Source organism: Rhynchophorus ferrugineus, unplaced genomic scaffold, assembly GCF_030347505.1.
Source record: "Rhynchophorus ferrugineus isolate W39M unplaced genomic scaffold, kcgeb_rfMv2 rfM1, whole genome shotgun sequence".
Classification (NCBI taxonomy): Eukaryota; Metazoa; Arthropoda; class Insecta; order Coleoptera; family Curculionidae; genus Rhynchophorus; species Rhynchophorus ferrugineus.
Genome location: NW_027472580.1, coordinates 96,270,801 through 96,287,164, shown reverse-complemented (window position 1 = coordinate 96,287,164; position 16,364 = coordinate 96,270,801). Strand labels below are relative to the sequence as shown.

The following is a 16,364-nucleotide window of genomic DNA, read 5'->3' as shown; positions in this document are numbered from 1 at the left end:
CGTTTTTTAGTCATTTTTAATTTCCTTGTCAAATTTAACTAGGCTTATGGTTATATTTTTATAGTTAAATTATTTGTTCATATATAGACTTACATAGTTTGTCGGTCAAATCAAGTAATCCGCGTTCAGACTTGATCCGCGTCATTTTAAAGATTAATTTTGAGGTTTGTTTACGATCTATCCTGATTCATGTGACGTGGGATGACGTGCAAATTAACGTATTCTTCGGGGCGAAATTAGGTTTTATTCAAACAATTAAATATCATATATTTTCCATTTTTGTGTAGATTTCTACGATGTATTAGAGAAACTAAATGACGGTATTTCAAAATTTGTTTGTCTTCATTCTCTGGAATTATAAATCATCCATTCCTAGATTTTATTTTAATTTCATTGAATCCAATTTTTTGGTAATTATTTTTCAATATTTTGAGCAGTAATACAATAGAATCCCCATCGTTTTTTGCATTAATTATTTTAAAATATAAGGTTGGGAAAAAAGTAATGTGATGTCCTTTATTTTTAGCGAATAGGAAACATAAAAATCAAGTTACCTACGTTTGATGATTCACATTGGAAGTTATTTTATCATGAAAATGAACTTTGGATGATTTGAATCTGTTCATCATGATTCCACTAATGAATATTGTTTCTCTTTACATATTGATTCATCAAAATACTGGCTATTATACGAGGTACAAAGTTCGATTTTGTTGTTATCGTTTTAGATGAAATTAGCTACAAGACGAAAAAATGTTTATACGTGAATAAATCATGCGATCTGTCGCGTCTCTTGTTTATTCGGAAATTTACATACATGTAACAACGATCTAGTAGGCTGGGATATTGTTTTTTTAATATACTAGAGACTAATTGTGCTAGGTCATGGATTGTTGTGGCTGTGAGGGTGGTAAATGGAAAAGAAAGAAAAGAGAAAGTATACGTTTTAAAAGGCATTTATTTCATGATATTTGTAGGTATATTTTATTGCCTGGGTGAATATAATGATTGTCTGATTTGGCTATTTTGAATATTGAGCTTAATCGGTGTTGAAGGTGATTAAAATACTATGTAAACTAAGCTAAGGGAATTGCAATATTTGAAATTGAAATGTGGACGTTTTCAACATTGAAGGGCCGCGTTAAGATTATTAATTCTACAACGCTGCTCATTCTTCTTCTTTACAGCAAGCTCAGTGTATAGTTGCAGGGTTTTTTTCAGCTTATATTCCTTAGCAATACAATTAGTATGCAGACATGCATTTCAACGACATCACTGGTAGATCAAATGAATTCAAATATTTAGATGGGTATGTAAGAATGTCTCATACGCTGTATCCAAACAGTGTTAAGAGTTCATAAATGTCTATGTTCTTCGATCATTTAACTCATCGTGATTTTTAGTCAATAGACCAAGTGTCGATCGAAAGAATGTCGATCCATTGTGAGAGTGAATGTATTGATGACAGAGACACATTGGATGGAAAAACAAAATTGTTGTTTTAAGTATTTTCCCGCAATTATTAATGAACGGCAAATAATTTTTGTATATATATGTTTGTTTAAATAAAAGCCTTTATTCGACAAAAATACTGGTTTATTCGACCGACAGACAAGACCAGACAATGTGTCAATGTCAATCTATATCCAAGGGAGACTGTTCTGAAAGCATTCCGTGGTGTTGACATCGCTCATTTATGCTGACTTAGTATCTGATTGTTGCACAGGGATTGGATATTGGATTTAAATGCTAATACATATATAGAAGATTTAAAACGTCTTAACGTGTCTATTGAGGAATTACAGGAAACTTTAGCTTGACATTTACTGAAAATAATGTTAGTGCATCCTCAAATGGTTTGTTATTTATAAGTAAATTTTCTAATAATTGTTTAAGAGTCTTGAGTGATATTTTTTCAACACAGAATTCGTTTGTTATCTGAAAGATATGGAAAAGTCGTAGAAAATACATCATTGGTGAGTCTTTTGTTTATTCGGAAATATATAGTACATTTTTATGATAATCATTCCGATATCAATTATAGTTTATAGTTGGTAATGTAAAATCACCAGGATATTACACTGTAGTTAACAAATCGTCTTTGATGATTTGTTCACTAACGCTAATACGACTAAAATAGTAAATATATATATTTATAAAACAAAAAAAAACAAACAAAATATATATAAATAAATAACGAGACCTAACACTGATCAGCTTTGAGATGCACTGTTGTAATTGAGGTTGAAAGATGGGATGCTGCTGACTACGTTGTTGGTTTTCTTCTGCACGCTTCCGATCATCGTGTTCCCGTACTTGACGGTGGTGGACATGGCCCCGAACAGTCCGTTGATAAGCCTTTTCGAGGGGGAAGAGTCGGGGCGAGAATCGGGTACCTTGTCGACGAGATGCTTGATTAGGATTGCGTTGAAATTGGTCGGGTTCTCTTGATGTGGAAAATGACCGCAATCGTCCACTATCTCCAATCGGAACGATTCGCAAAATACCGTCGACTTCACGATATTTTCCAGACGCACGAAGGGATCCTTCCCACCGAGAATAAACAGCACGGGTACCTGGATTCGGGACAGGGGTTCCCCGATTTTCGACAGGGGCAGGTTACGGTAATAATTCAACGGACCCGTCCAGTCGTCCTGGCGAGAGAACGTGTATTTGTACGCGTCCACGTCCTTGGCGTCCAGATGCTTGAAGTACTGGTCGATGATCTTGACGTCCTCCTTCAAAGCGTCGATTTCGGGTAGGTACGGTAACTGGACGTAGTTCAACCACTGGCTTTTCGGACTTCCCCAGTAAATGTTGGGATGCGGACAGGACACGGTCACGAACTTCTTCACCACAGCGGGGGTCTGATGCACCAAGTACCAGCCGAGCAGTGCGCCGAGATCGTGGCCGATCACCGTGCAACTGGAGACGCCCAGGGAGTGGATGAACTGGGTTAGTTCCTTCAGGATGGTATCGATTTTGTAGCTGCTCCTCCAGGCCGGTTTGTCGGAATCGCCGAAACCCTTGAGGTCCAGGGCGATGACGCGAAAGTGGTGGGCCAGCGTCGGAATTTGGTATCTCCAGCTGAGCCAAAAATCGGGAAATCCATGAAGGAGCAAAATCACGGGGTTTGTTTTTATTCCAGCTTCGATGTAATGGAGTTTGACTCCCTGAAACAGAATGCAAATATTAGCCCAGTGAAGAAATAATCCACGTTTCAATAAAATTTATCAATGTAAGGAAAGAAATAAAACTTATATCCAATTATTAATTAATTATTAATATAAAAGCCTAGACGAAGGAAAAAAGTTCAAAGAGCTCGCGAAGAACATCCGGTTGGATGTATTTTATTACTCTTTGCAGAACATCTCATTAATTGAACTCCGTATGTCCATATAGGTTTAAGTATTTGCTTATGTAATAGCAATTTTCTGTGATTTTCTTCCAATTAGCCAGTACATTTTTCTATATTTCAATTCCAGTTCTTTTCTTTTCTTCTTTATATGTTCCTTCCAGCGAAGTTCTGCATCGAGATTCATTCCGAGATATTTTGCGTTGTTGCTATATGGAATGATAGTGTTATTTAATGTTATGGGTGCTTGTACGGTCTGTTTATAGGTGATCTGCACATGTACAGATTTACTTTCATTAATTCTTATTTCCCAAGCTTGTGTCCAATTATTTATATTGTCACTTGCCTGTTGTAATTTTTGTGAGGCTTCTTCACTATTGTCTCCGACAGCTATAATCGCAATATCATCAGCAGATATAGCCATCGTAATATTTTCCGTTTGTGGTATATCACAAGTGTAGAGTAGATAAAGTATTGGTCCCAGTACACTTCCTTGTGGTATACCTGCTTTAGCTTCTTTTATTGTAGAGTACGCTTCTTCTTGTTTGACTCTAAACATTCTGGTTGTAATGTATGATTTTAATAGTTCGGTGTGTTGTTTTTGTTGCATTTTCTGTAGTATATGAATAAGGCCTTCATGTCAAACCTTATCGAAAGCTTGTGCTACATCTAAAAATATAGCTGAGCATACTTTTTTACTTTCGTAGGCTTTTTCAATAACATAGTTATTCTGTGAACCTGGTTAATTGTTGAGTGCTTGTTAATAAACCCAAACTGATGTGTTGGTATTAGGCTTTTTCTCTATGATCGGTTTTATTCTTTTCAACAGGAGTTTTTCAAAAATCTTAGATATTACTGGCAGCAGTGATATAGGTCTATAGGCTTTTATTTTGTTTGCTGACTTCCCAGGTTTTGGGGTGTGTTGAAGTTAATTAAACAAAAGAAATTAAAAAATTTTTTTAAATTAAAGTATTATTTGTAGAATACTGAATTTTTATTTGAATGTATAGAGGGAGAACGTGTTACACATATAATAAACCGAATAATGAAATAAAAATATAATTATTTATAAAGAATTGTTTTTATAATTAATTGGTATAGCCCTCTAATATTAATAGATGAACTAATAAAGAGATGTCAAATATACAAGACAAGTCTATATATATATATAAGGTATAAAAATATAGTAAAGCAGAAATATTGGTAGGAGCTTTTGCAGATAATGTAATAACAACTGATATATCAAAACACCTACAAAAAATCTTTAACAGGTCGAATGTGATATTAAGAGAATATGGAATGATAATGAATAATAATAAAATTAAAATGAAAGTCATATTGATGGGAGAGTCAGAAGCAATAAATGTTTAAATTGAGGATATAAAATTAAAACAGGTAAATTTATTGTATCGGCGTATAAAAATAGAATGTAAGGGAACCCAAGAGATGGAAATGATAGCCAGATGTAAAGAGAAAATTCATTAGTAAAAGGAAAATATCAAGCAAAAATAAAATGAAAGTGTATATTCGGTTGGGAGACGTGGATATTGTTAAAGAAAGATAGAAGTGGGATATAAGCAACTGAAGAAAAATACCTCAGTCAGTGGGATCACCAAAGATACCTCAACATTGAATCAGTAAAAGAGTGCATAGAAAGGAGACAACTCAGTTGGTGGGGATATTTATAACACATGGAGGAGGCAACACAGGTGAAGAGAATATCAGAGAACGATCTGAACCGAAGTTAATTTACTATGAATATATCAGAGAAATGCTTCGGAAGAAAGGACGAAGGAAATACCGACTGAATCGAGAAGACTAAGCAGAGATAGAAAAACCAGAAGGAATTTACACGTGGAGCAACAGAGAATAGACAATGCACAAAAAGTGTGTTTGAGAAAATATTTTCATATTTAATACATGTGCTGAAAAGTCCAGGGCGTAACAAAAAATGCGTTTTTTTGTTCAAGATTGGCTTTATTCATCAACGCAATCTCCCATCAAAGGCCACACAATTGTTCCACCGCCGCTCTATATTTCAATACCACTTTTGTAGAACGATTTATTTTTTGACTCAAAATAGGTCTGTCATCAATTGCTGTCCACTTATATGACGATCGTATTGATTTCGAAGTGAAATGATGGATCCATGTTTCATCGATTGTCACATATCGATGCAAAATTCGGGTTTTTTACGTTTAAACATGGCCAAACACTGCTCATGCATATAAAACCAACACGTTCGTTTGATATCTTTGCTATATTAGCTAACTCACCCAACTTTACTTTTCGATCATTCAAAACGATTTTGTTGTTTTTTTTATGTTTTCTGGTGTAGTTGGTAACACTAGGAGTCCTTATAACATTTTTTAAGCCATTGAATGGTATTGTTTCCCATCAAGAAGCAGTGTATAATTAAAACACGAAATTGTTTTTGATCCATTGTTTTGAAAATAACAAAAGTATTGTCACTCTTAGCACAATAACTCAAAAACGTATGAGTAGAATATCATCTAATTATAACAGCTTTCTTTTGAAGGTTAATATTAGCTGAAATGTGTTAGGCCCGGGACTTTTCAGCCCAAGTTATATCATCTGTTTCTTCCTATTTTATGATGGATGAAACACCCGTCAATGTCTAACAACCGTTTGCTAAAGTTCTTTCCAATTCCCTACCAGTAGCAATTAGTAACCATTCCCACTTTGAATATTCTCTTCTTCTTTGCTGGATATTTCTGAAGTCAGCGTTGTTGGAAGGAGTGTAATCATGAAGCAAAAGGAAATGGTCACTACAACATAACGCACGTACTGCACTATGTATAATTCACATGAAACGGGTAAGGCCTCTGAACATTATTTGTTATTAAACCCTTTATTCATATTTTTCAATAAAGATAACTGAAAGAAGACTATGATTCTACGTGTGCAATGTGTTTTATCAATTCAAACAAATGAATCAATTTAATGTCAGTTCACTAAATAAAATATTTATAAAAAATATGATGATCCATCATTTAAAAAACTTCTGTTAATTTATAAGGTTTAAAGTTCCGGTTATCTAAGTCGCGTGTTATTTATCCAAAGAGGGAACGGAACAACATCTGGAGAGTATTATGAATTGAGTGGTACAATTACTAAAGCACTCTCAACTGTTATATAGGATTGTTACATTCAGTGTTCAGTTGTTTTCTTTATCTTTTACATAAAAATCACTATTCTTTACCAGCTTCACCATCTGCATTCGATGATTCTAAGCTGATTTCGTCACGTTATAGAATACTTTAAAAAAATAATCGGAAAAGTAACAATTTAAATGGTAAATCACTTTACTAACACAGCTAATATTAATATGGGGTTATGTTGATATATCTGTCACAGTTTGGCGCGAAATTTATAAAAAATATTATTCTATAAACAAAACAGGTGTATAATTAAAAGGAAACAATATAAGCTATTGAATGATATATATGCCGTTTCTAAAAAAATTGAATCTATGATAAAATATTTTAGATAAACTGTCGATGGCGAGTGAATAATAACCGTTAATATGGTGTTATGTGGTGTTAAAGATCAATAGATACGTTCTTGAATGTGTATAACTCATACGAGATTTATAACAATATGAAAATAACTTGGATTACTTTGTCAGGCACTCAATTACTGTTTTTGAATCAACGCGATTTCGTTATTTGACGAAATATAATCAATTATAGTACTACCTTGAGTTTGACGTATTTGTGTTGGCCCAAATTCGAATCCACCAGGCAGGGGGGTGGCGTGTCGCGGGGCGTCAACGAGGAGAAACCGTTGGGCCGCCACAGCCACCTCGCCAGACGCTTGGACAGGACCCAGAGGCCGAACAGGAACGACAGGACATGGATGCGGATCTGACCCCAAACGGAGATGGACTGGATGCACGCGGACTTCGCCATAGCGGTGCCGGACTGACTTTGACGATTTCGCTTATCGGTACGTAAAGGTCGCCGCGCGCTGGCAACATCGTGTATCGACTGTGAACGCTTCGAAGACGGCACTGATAACGTATCGAACGATATCGCACGTCTCGGTGACATGAGGTTTTATCTCGTTCTTGTTAGAAGCCGGACCCATACCTTCGTCTTTGTCCGGTAAACGTCCTCTCTGCTATCGTTCTCGCGGGCCCAATAAAAATATCAATAAAACATCGTCAGATTGTTTGTGCCTGCTATTTTTATCTTGTTAGTTGTTAATATGAGTGTGTTAGGTCAAGGGGTTCTTAAAATTTTAAGGTAACATGATACTTAACAAATCTCCTTCATTTTACGAAACTCTCATATACTCTCTACATATCAAATAGTTACAACATTGTTTTCTATATATACTAGCCAGGCCTTCGACAAGGTGGTACAATGGACTGCATGTTAAATTGAAACAGCTTTTGCCCCAGATGTACTTTCAACTGCTGAAATCGTACCTCACAGACAGACATTTTATTGTCAAACAGGGTGACGAATACCTTCACACAATATATTCGGGTATTGTATACAGCTGACCTACCGACCTAAAGAAACACTACTGTTGCAACATATGCTGACGATACAGCTTTTTTATCATCACATGAAAATCCAATATCAGCCACAAGAAACCTCCAACTTCATCTTAACAAAGTTGAATTGTGGTTGAAAACGTGGCGTATCAAAGCAAATGAGACAAAAGCTACCCATATGACATTCACCCTTTGTAGAAGAACATGTTCCTCAGTAAAATTGAATAATCATGAACTTCTGCAAGCAGACAACGTTAAATATCTGGGAATGCATTTCGATCGACGTTTGACATGGAAAAAAACATATAGTGACAAAATGCAAACAGATTGGGGTTAAACTAAACCAAATGTACTGACTGAATCTAAATTATCATTAGATAACAAGGTTTTACTCTATAAGTGAATACTTGGGTCCATTTGGACCTATGGTATTGAACTGTGGGATACTACTAGCAAATCTAACACGGATATCCTCCAGAGGTTCCATAATAAAGTGTTGCCTAATAAAATGTCGATGCTCCTGAAAGACTATTAGTGCATCCCAATGCACTCGCTAAACAGTTAAATGTGCGCGATGACAGTGAAGTGCGTAGGCTCAAACGCAAACTACCATACGAACTGATTAATACATAGAGTGAGATTTAATAATCTCTAGAATAAGCTAGAATACTTTTTAGAATAAGTTAGGATAGACTTTAACATAAGTTAGAATAATATCTAGAATAAGATTTAAATTATAAGTTGTACAGTAGATCACTTACTGAACACTGAAGTAATCTTCTACATGTCAGGATAACTATGTGATATAACAGGAATCATATAATAATACTTATTGCCCATGGGCAGATTGTTGACGTTATAGGAGATTAATAAAATATATTAATTAATAAAATAAAACTAATTATAAAGAGAAAAGGCCTAACACCTACATATCAGTTTAGTTTTGTTAACAAACATTCGACAATTGACCAGGTGTCTAGAATAACAGATGTAATGTTATCAGATGTTAGATATATGTAACTAGATTTATTGTAAAGACAAATTGTAGGTTAGTAAGCTCAGCAATATAAAACGTTCTTTACCAACCAACTAACAACTTATGAGTAATATATCATAATATTTTAACAGCTTTCGTTCGAAGTTTAGTACTAACTGAAAAAAAAAACGGTGAATTCATTAAAACTAGCGCCATCTATGTGTTAGGCCCGGGACCTTTCAGCTCATATGTTATGTTCATTCTGTCATATATCGTACTCTTTCTGGTATTATGATAATAACGTAGTTGTCGTTTTGCAATCTATTGGAAACGGTGTTGAGCAACTGGGCCAATTAGTTATGGTTTTACAAAAACGTTCCCAAAGTTGCCACAGTTTTTCTTCTGTCAATTTCGGTATATATGCTCCTGATGATTTCTGGATCCTGACTCGAAAGCGTAAATACGCTGAAAACTAAATATCAGTTATCCGGAATCTTGTTTTGATGATAGAATCTATAAATATAAAATAACTTCAAATTTGAGCAAAAACGTTTTCAAGTTCTTATAAATTACTTTTCGCACTTTCTTCTAAGCCAAATGCTAATTTAAATGACCTGAATGACCTAAAACTAGTTTTTGGTGATATTATATGTATATATATATATATATATATATATATATATATATATATATATATATTAATTTTTATTATTGTATTTATTACTACCTTTCAAATTTACATATAATAAATTATTAAATTATTGAGGTATTTAAATCTTATTTTATTTATTTTAAATATAGCTGAACAAAAAATGCATATACAAACTTTCCATATCATTTTTTAAAAATGTAACGTTAAAATGTAACTTAAAATACAGAGTTTGTATGTTACGTTGTATAGGTATATCTGATAAGAGAGAGAGAGAGAAAGAGAGAGAGAGAAAAAGAGAGAGAGAGAGAGATTCTCGTCTGTTAATTAATTAATACATCTAGACATCACCGTGATACCAAATGTATTTTCGGTCAAGTTATAATCAGGAAAAATAATAAATTTTATGTAGTATTTTCTATTTTTTATTATTTTCTAGTAACTTATTTTATATGTCTGCATTTTTATACAAAAAAAAATCTTTTCTATTATGACAATAATGTTTCATATATTATATTTTATTGGGATACATTTAGGCCCCCATCTTATAGGGTTAAAATAATGATTAAATGTTAAAATATAATATTGTATTAAGTAAAACAAAAAACTTTTTAACAATTTTTGTTATAAATAACATAACCAGCCGCCTTGGTGGCGCAGTTGTAAAGGCGATAGGACGGTCCTCCTACTATTGCGATAGCCGCAAAATTCGTAAATTTATGTTTGTGATTGTTTAAAATTTGTGATTGTTCTAAGCAATAGTGTAAAATCCGGCAAGGAAAATTATTCTAGTCACGCCCGCAACCAGGCTGGGTAAGAGCGGATGTCTTCTCGGATGCCCAGTCGGTAGACTTAATGCTGAGGCCCCTGGTTCGGAGCCCACGTTAAACTTTAGGTCCAGTCCAGATAAACCCACAGTTGTTAAAAGGAGACTTTAAAACATATATAAAAAATAACATAACCCTAATAATAAATATATAATATACCTCGTGATTTTCTAGAATGATAAAACTTTTACTAGAGATTTAACATGCCACTTGTTAAAGCCATGATTTTCACATTTTTATTCGGAATTTTCAGAATCATTTCAATGAAATTAATTTATTTAAATAATCATTATTGTTTTTTTTATTTTTAGTTAACTGGTTATATACAGCAGGTTTGTCGAATTTGGAGTGAAAATATTTCTGGTGGTGAAAAATCATCTAATTTTTGTAATGTGTATTGTGTGATGTGATTAACTTGTTGGATAAATAGCCTTATTTCTTTAAAATGAGGTTAATTGAATCCAGATTATTGTAGATCTAAACAACTAAATATTGTAATACGTTCTATCGGTCTAAAATAAGAACATCCTTTTATGAATATTACTTATTCTCATTTCTAGATAGAAACTGAATCGTGACAATCAGATAAGACACTATAGATGAAATAACACTGCCTAGCATAGTGTGATTTATAGGAAAAAATCGTTTCGCCGAGATCGTAGGTTGCCTGAATGACGATTGCAATGCCAAGTTCTTGAGTTCTTCTCGCACAGCTTCGACGGAATCTTGATTGGATCGACAGGGCAGGTTGTTCAGCAGCTTCAGACAAATATGAGTGGTTTTGTGTGCTTCGTAGCTTACTTTATCGCCTGTGTTAGCTATGGCTATAATTAACGTCTGAAATTACGTACAATAGTTTAGTGAAATGATACTTAAATAACTGTAATAATGTAAAGTAATCCACGTTTTCACAGGTTCGAAAAGTAGTGGTAAAAATTACGATCAAAGAAGGATCAAGAATATATTTGTAAATTGATGGTATGTCAGCATGGGAAATAATATACATATATTATTTTTATCACTGAGTGTAAAATGATTGAACAGCATGATTTAGTTGAGTTTGGAGCATGTTAGAAGATTATGCAATAAGTTGTTAGCGGATAATATATTCTTATGTAATAAAAGACATTCTCGCAGTCTCTGTCCAACGTATTTGTGTTGTATTTCAGTCGCTGAGGAGTCTTAAAACCAAAAGCGATCTATGACAGAACTATTTTTTTTATATTAACTTCAAAATCTGAATTCTAACACACAATTTATAATTGCGTTATTGTTAAAACAGTGTTTTTAGATTAATAATGTGAAACATATCTGTCTATTTGTCACGTTTTAATACAAAAAAACATTTATGGAAATTTTTTGACAGAATCGATGAATGATACATAAATTATTTCCAAAGAAATTAGTCTGATGATGAGAAATTTTTCTCCACAGAGCAAAATTACAAACGAAAAGTGGATTACCTTTTGCAAACGTACCACCACACTATACTTACAAAGGGCAATATGATGCCGGTGATGCACTGTGCCAGGACGTACTTCTTTTTCAGTCCCTCGAGTTCACTCTGAAATTCGAAAAACACCAACAGCATCAGGACGTAGTGCACTATCAGTCCCACCACCATCAGGGTTCCCACGAAACACACCGCTCCAAATACTTTATTGAACTGAATAATGATGTCGTAGATGGTGGTATGCATGTGCGACATGTCTTTGGCTTGTAAATGAAGAGTTTTGAGATCGACATCCGCAAGGCATCTCAAAGTCCTATTGAATTTCTTTACTCTTAAATAGGTGAACTTCAGAACTATCATGGGAAGTAGCAGGGCCAAGCACAACTGGCAAATATAGATGCTCTTCGGTAGATACAGCAGGTACCAGTCCCACCCCACAAAAGTAATCCATGTAAACGCATCATATACGACATAAACCACCATCAGCGCAATATAGAACAGCATCCCCAGGTAGAACTTCGCTTTGTACACGGAAATGTCAAATCCCAGTTTGTCGTCGATGTTTTGCATCAATCGAAATATTTTTTTCAATTTTAAACCTGAAATATCACGCGCATTCACCATTTCGTCATTAACATCTAAAAATTTGTTTTATTTACCTTTCGTTCGTCCGAGAACCAAACTGGTAATCATAGTCACACAGGTCGCCACCAAAGCACAGTGGACGAAATAATCGGACACATGCACGGAGTATGGGATGCTCTGGTTCAGTTTATCTTTGAGAAACAACAGTACGATCGCGAGTACAACCGAAATAACGCAATAAAAGAAACCATATATCTTATACAATCTGACTATGATAGTACTTGGACCGTTCTTTGGGTAAACCGACGGACATACGCAGAACAGCGTACATAACACCATCAATGGGTTGAGGGCATCGAAGGATTTACTAAAAAAGTGACCTACACTCATATTTACTGGGGTACCTTGTTGTGTATAACATCAAACGCGAAACTAGCGGTTATATTGCTATTAAATCAACCGGTGCTTCGTTATCGGTAAAGATAAGAAGGGAATTATTGACTTATTTATGTTTTTAAGGCATCTAGTATAAATTAGATCCGTGAACAAGCAATCAACGTTTTTAGTGTCCATATATAGTGTCATTAGTTGTTTTTTTTTACTAGGTTTTCAGCATTGATTATTTTCTTTTTGCAATATTCTATAAGCAGTTATATTGTGTAGGCAAACATGAATTTATGTAAGAAAGTGTTAAATCCATTGATTTCAAGTTTCACATTTTAGTTTTGTCTTTCGTACTCACTCTTTTTTAGTCAAGTTCTTGATACATAGAACATGATGGTTTTTATTTGAATGTTCTGTGGATCTGTAAAAAGGAATGGAATTTTTCTATGGAATTTAAAATACCCCACAAATGTTTTATTGTATTTTAATGTGTTAATTATTATTTTTAAATAATATACTATAACAAATTTAGACAATACAATAGAACTTAAACAAAACCTAAAAACTAAAGGTGTTGAATAACCATAAATACTAAATAAAAATTAAACTATACCTAATCATAGAAAAAACTAATCCGTTATATAATTAAAAATTATCTGAATGAAATGATATAAATGCATTATTTATTATTGAGCGGAAATATTTTTTAACAAAAATCGAGAGAGTAATCAAAATATTACCTATTATTGCCATAAAAACAGTCAATTTATCGTTCCCAATTTTAAACTTTTTACCCTATTACATTAACAATCTTGAAAAATATGGTACCAAAATGCGATAATATTAATGTACAATATATTATTATTTACAAGCAAATTACCAAAAAATTATGAAACTATATATATTCTATGTAAATCTATGTAAGCATAAATTGGGTACATTTTTGTCAAGGTCGCGGCTAGGACGACAGAGCCAGAACATTAAAAATCAGTGGAATGAAACAGGCAGAACCAAAAATAAGGACTGAAACAGTCGATAGTAAAAAGTAGTCAATTATTACAGTCGATTGTCAATTTTAGTCGATAGTTCCCAACCTTAGTTATTTTATATATATTATCCTCTTTTATTATAATTTGTCAATCTACTGAGTATATCTAGCTGTAGTTCGAGTATGTGTATATAGAATCAACTACAGATCCATATCCTCTAACTACAGTATTTTGAAACTTACAGGCATGCACATGTATATATGGGTGAATGTGCTAAAAAAATAATATCAAAAGGTTAATGAATCTTAAATAACTATGTATTTCTTTCTCTTTTTACTTTTATATATATATATATATATATATATATATATATGTATATATATATACATATATTCTTACTGTTAAGTTATTCTTAGACGCCCTAATCACTAAATAGTTGTGCCATTTATTTCATGTGATAGCCATTTTCTTATGCACCCCTCTCATCTCATTTAAACGTATGAAAACAGTTGACTTGACAAATGAACTTTAACAACTGCTAAGCTGTCTGAAAGGTCTTTGAAAGATAGTTTGGTTTGGGTTTTTGGTCCAATAAGTTTTGCAATTAATTGTCTTTTATGGTCCTCCAGTTTATTCTTTCATACTGATATCAAAATCACCACATTTAAATCGTTGAAAACAAAAATCGATAATTGGAATTTGACGGAACAGCATTATCATAAGTTTTTAAAAATGCTTGATGGGCTTTGGCACCAGATTTCTTCAGATGAAACAACAAAAGTAATGAATATGGAATGCAATTCTGAGCATGCGTGTCCATGGAATAACTGAAGAATACTTTAGTTCGGGTTGTTTCATCAGTTTTTCATGTTGATACTTTCTATGTTTGCATTTTCATCAATAGTTATTTAAATTACTAAAAATTAAATGTTTTTTTTTAATTTATGTATTACATTGTTGTTAGTCGTTGTCGACTATCCTACAATTTGTCTTTATATTAAATTACCCATCGGCCCTATCTTAGTCTCTGGTGTATTATTGTATTAACACTTCTGTTTTCTATTAAATGCACCTTACTAAACCACACTACACAAGATCAAATGGTTTGATTCTTTTGAGTCAGTGTCCTGTTCTGGTGTTATCTAAGAGTTGTATTATTTCAATGTTGACATGAGAATGGAGTCTGTCTTCATGTCTCCTTGCATTTCTTTTGATTTCCTAGGCGACAGGAGGTATCTGAAGGTCTCGATGTAAGAAATCAGTCCTGTAGTATCCCGGTGTACTTACAAGACTTCTCAGGACTTTGTTCTATTAGTTCTACGAGGGTCACTATTTCGGGAAAAGGAAAAAAAACAAATAGTGAAGCTGCGAATATATTTTTATTGTTTAAATTTGCATGCAAATTGCATACGCTTAAACCAATTTTCAAAGCATTTATTCCATTCAGAATGAGGTATCTTCAAAACATGATTTTTGAACGTTTCAAAAGCGTTTTCGGGCGATGAAAATCGTTGACTGTCGTCTATTCTTCACGGATGGGACCAAAAAGAAGTTATTGGGTGCCAAATCAGGGCTGTACGGCGGATGACCCATCAATTTGTGCCGATGTGTGAGAGTTCGCAGTGTCGTGATGAAGAGCAATCCAGCGTTTCTTTGTTTTCCTTATTTCACCGAAGACTTCTGACAAACAAATGGTTGTGTACCAATTAGAATTTACTGTTCTGCGATACTCTAGAGGCACTGTTGCAATATGAATAATATAATATTTTCCCGAAGAAACAGGCCACCATTTTCTTTCGTGCTTCGTGCGCGAACGACTTTTGTTGCATTTGGTTCATCTTGGAAAACCCATACAGTCGACTGCTGCTTACTTTGGGGCTCATACGAATATATCCATGATTCGTCACCTGTCATGATTTTACAAACGTCTTTCGAACCACCGCGATTGATTTTATTAAGCATTTCTTTACACCAATCGACACGAGCCTTTTTTTGGGCGATTGTCAAATTGTGTGGGATCCAACGCGAACATACCTTTCGCACAGCTAAGTGTTCATGTAAAATCGCATATATGCTGGTGGAATTAATGCTTAGGGATGGTTCAATCTCCCAATAAGTGACATGACCATCTTACTTAATCATGTCGGACACAGCATCGATGTTTTTTGGCACAACAGTCGATTTTCGACGACCTTCACGGAACTCGTCGGACAGCGAACGACGACCACGATTGAATTCACTAAACCAGCGATACACGGTGGTTTTTGATGGAGCTTCATCGCCAAAAGTCAAATTAAGTTGATTGATGCACTCTTGTTGTGATAATCCACGTCGAAAATCGTAAAAAATCATCGCACGAAAATGTTTACGATTCAGTTCCCTTTTTTGCCGAGACGAATCTTTCAACTAAATATAAAATAAACAACTAGCGTTCGTGCGACAAAATGTTCTCAGTACTTATACCGTCAAAAATGTCGAACTTTACGATGGAACCGTCAGGTGGACTGACATGACAACAGTGTTGCCAATACCCGAAATATAAATAGTGACCCTCGTATTGTATTCGTTTTTGCGGAACCTCCCCATAATTGTATTCCGTATCTCCATATAGGTTCCAATAC

General features: G+C 34.1%; 2 protein-coding genes across 2 annotated transcripts; both read right to left on the bottom strand.

Annotated features, from left to right (window-relative positions):
• Positions 1–1,973: 1,973 nt before the first annotated feature.
• LOC143201606 (epoxide hydrolase 4) lies at positions 1,974–7,443 on the bottom strand. Its single transcript, XM_076412779.1, has 2 exons — positions 7,075–7,443; positions 1,974–3,173 (listed from the first exon to the last, which is right to left on the bottom strand). The coding sequence occupies exons 1-2, from the start codon at positions 7,426–7,428 to the stop codon at positions 2,214–2,216; spliced, it is 1,314 nt and encodes a 437-aa protein (XP_076268894.1). The 5' UTR covers positions 7,429–7,443; the 3' UTR covers positions 1,974–2,213.
• A 3,286-nt stretch (positions 7,444–10,729) lies between these two features.
• On the bottom strand, positions 10,730–12,793 carry LOC143201600 (uncharacterized). The gene is made up of 3 exons (XM_076412766.1): positions 12,445–12,793; positions 11,828–12,384; positions 10,730–11,169 (listed from the first exon to the last, which is right to left on the bottom strand). The coding sequence occupies exons 1-3, from the start codon at positions 12,758–12,760 to the stop codon at positions 10,873–10,875; spliced, it is 1,170 nt and encodes a 389-aa protein (XP_076268881.1). The 5' UTR covers positions 12,761–12,793; the 3' UTR covers positions 10,730–10,872.
• Positions 12,794–16,364: the final 3,571 nt, after the last annotated feature.

Excerpts from the sequence above, each read along its gene's own strand:
- LOC143201606 (XM_076412779.1), bottom strand. The coding sequence starts at position 7,428 with ATGTCACCGAGACGTGCGATATCGTTCGATACGTTATCAGTGCCGTCT. Across the intron at positions 3,174-7,074 it reads ACAAATACGTCAAACTCAAG|GGAGTCAAACTCCATTACAT; the intron begins GTAGTACTATAA and ends ATTCTGTTTCAG.
- LOC143201600 (XM_076412766.1), bottom strand. The coding sequence starts at position 12,760 with ATGAGTGTAGGTCACTTTTTTAGTAAATCCTTCGATGCCCTCAACCCA. Across the intron at positions 12,385-12,444 it reads GGTTCTCGGACGAACGAAAG|GTTTAAAATTGAAAAAAATA; the intron begins GTAAATAAAACA and ends GTGATATTTCAG. Across the intron at positions 11,170-11,827 it reads CCGGCATCATATTGCCCTTT|ACGTTAATTATAGCCATAGC; the intron begins GTAAGTATAGTG and ends ACGTAATTTCAG.